The sequence below is a fragment of the Echinops telfairi genome, unplaced genomic scaffold (genome assembly GCF_000313985.2).
Source record: "Echinops telfairi isolate 266 unplaced genomic scaffold, ASM31398v2 ScPeMD7_53;HRSCAF=182, whole genome shotgun sequence".
Lineage (NCBI taxonomy): Eukaryota > Metazoa > Chordata > Mammalia > Afrosoricida > Tenrecidae > Echinops > Echinops telfairi.
In genome coordinates this window covers 9,545,899-9,547,958 of record NW_022103951.1, presented here as the reverse complement: position 1 = coordinate 9,547,958, position 2,060 = coordinate 9,545,899, and the positions used below count along the sequence as shown (strand labels likewise).

Below are 2,060 nucleotides of genomic sequence, written 5' to 3'. Positions count from 1 at the left end.
AGCATTCCCTGGGGACCTCGCCGCTCCATTCCCTTGCTGTTCTGTTGCACCCCCTTAGTGTTTTGCCATTAGTAGATTTTAAAACTCAGTTAGAGGCTGTTTTCAGACGAGTAGCTTTATTTTTCCTAAATCCTGTTAAAATGCAGTGGGCTTTATTTTGTGTTGAGTGAGCAGGCTGCCATGACAACTGTCTGTGTAATATTATTTTAATAATAATCAAAGATTTCCACTCTCTGCCTCTGAGTCCAGAGTTCATCCTAAAACCTAGATGCGCATTTATTCTCAAAGGACTGCTCTTGGACATGTTTACAAAAAAGGAAACAAAACATTTTCAGCTAGTTAGTTTTTAACCTTCTTTTGGAAGAGTTCTCATGAACTCACACAATTGCAAACTGATTATTGATTGCTGTTTTTTCTTCTGTAAAGATGACTTGAATAGAAATTGATAGTACAATAGATGGAGTTGTTCTTAGCTGCCATTAAGCCATTCCCTGATTCATGTCTACCCGATATGTAACAGCATATACTGAACTTCTCCATAGGGTTTTATTGACTGCAATTGCAGTTTCACAGGCCTTTCTTTTGTGTGTGTGTGTGTGTATGGGGGAGGGGGGTGTTTCAAATCACCAACCTCTAGGTTAGTAACTCACCCCAAACTGCATGCACCGCCCAGGCTCCTATATTTAAGGAAATAGATGCCCTAGACCCAAATTTGGACATTTTCCCTCTGGGTATGTAGTCTGTAAATTCAAATTAATCTTTTCTTCATCTAACAGTATCAGAAATAACCTTGTGATTGCAAGTGGCATATAACCCAACCCAATGTGAGTCGGCAAAACCAATTTCAGAGGAATCTGGTGTGAGAACTAGGATCTGATCTTGAGACTTCTGCTGGCATCTGGGCTTTAGAGCCATTCTTCTGCCCTTCTCCAGACCTCAGGTTCATCCCAGGACTGGCTCTCTTCTTAGGGCAGTTTTGCTAAGCACACCTCTTGGAGGATGAGCCAGTGTATGGCCCAGTGCAGGACATACACAACTCATATTGGCTGTCTTTAGCTATGTGAGTGGTCACCCGTGAACTCTCTTTGCCAGAAGAGAACAGATGTCGTAGATGGCCTCATTGTCTACCATGAAGGCACACTCTGAGTGCTCCAGGGTGGTGTGCGTAGTGAGGATGGAGTTATAGGGCTCAACTACAGCTGTGGACACCTGGGGGGCTGGGTAGATGGAGAACTCCAGTTTGGACTTCTTGCCATAATCAACTGAGAGGCGTTCCATCAGCAGGGATGTGAACCCGGAACCGGTGTCCCCACTGAAGCTGTGGAAAACCAAGAAACCCTGGAGACCTGTGCACTGGTCAGCCAGCTTGCGGATTCTGTCCAGGACAAGGTTGATGGTCTCCTTGCTGATGCTGTAATGCCCATTGGCATAGTTGTTGGCAGCATCCTCCTTGCCGGTGATGAGCTGCTCAGTGTGGAAGAGCTGGTGGTAGATGCCAGAGCGAACTTCATCAATGACTGTGGGCTCCAGGTCTACAAACACTGCCCTGGGCACATGCTTGCCAGCGCCCATCTCACTGAAGAAGGTGTTGACGGAATCATCCCCTTCCCCAATGGTCTTTTCACTGGGCATCTGGTCATCGGGCTGGGTACCATGTTCCATACAGTAGAGCTCCCAGCAGGCATTGCCGATCTGGACACCGGCCTGGCCAACATGGATGGAGATGCACTCATGCATGTTGGGGCTCGTACGGGCTTCGTGGGGCAAGAGGCAAAGAAAGGACGGCGACAGGAGCCTCCCACTGACAGACTACCAAGGAGTCTGGGGGAGAAGTCTGTATGATTTCTTAATGTACAATTCCTCTTTATATAAAGTTCTTTTTTATACACTTATGAGTATCTATGAATTTGTTTCTTTAGTCTACCTGGACTAACACATATTATATAATGCATTCGATATTATTCAAGATACTAACATTAGAATAATATAAGTCAAACTATATGACACAATGTCCTTGTGATTTCTTTTTTTTTAACTTAAAAAAAATCATTTTATTAGGG

General features: G+C 44.7%; 2 protein-coding genes across 2 annotated transcripts in view; one reads left to right on the top strand and one right to left on the bottom strand.

The window, feature by feature from the left end:
• PPEF1 (protein phosphatase with EF-hand domain 1) overlaps positions 1-2,060 on the top strand; it is a 155,147-nt gene that overhangs the window by 13,228 nt on the left and 139,859 nt on the right. The gene's annotated exons all lie outside the window — the stretch shown is intronic.
• On the bottom strand, positions 1,069-1,737 carry LOC101658060 (tubulin alpha-1C chain-like). The gene has a single exon (XM_045290677.1). The coding sequence runs from the start codon at positions 1,735-1,737 to the stop codon at positions 1,069-1,071; it is 669 nt and encodes a 222-aa protein (XP_045146612.1).

Bases quoted from the DNA above. Each gene is read 5' to 3' on its own strand.
- LOC101658060 (XM_045290677.1), bottom strand. From the start codon at position 1,737: ATGCATGAGTGCATCTCCATCCATGTTGGCCAGGCCGGTGTCCAGATC.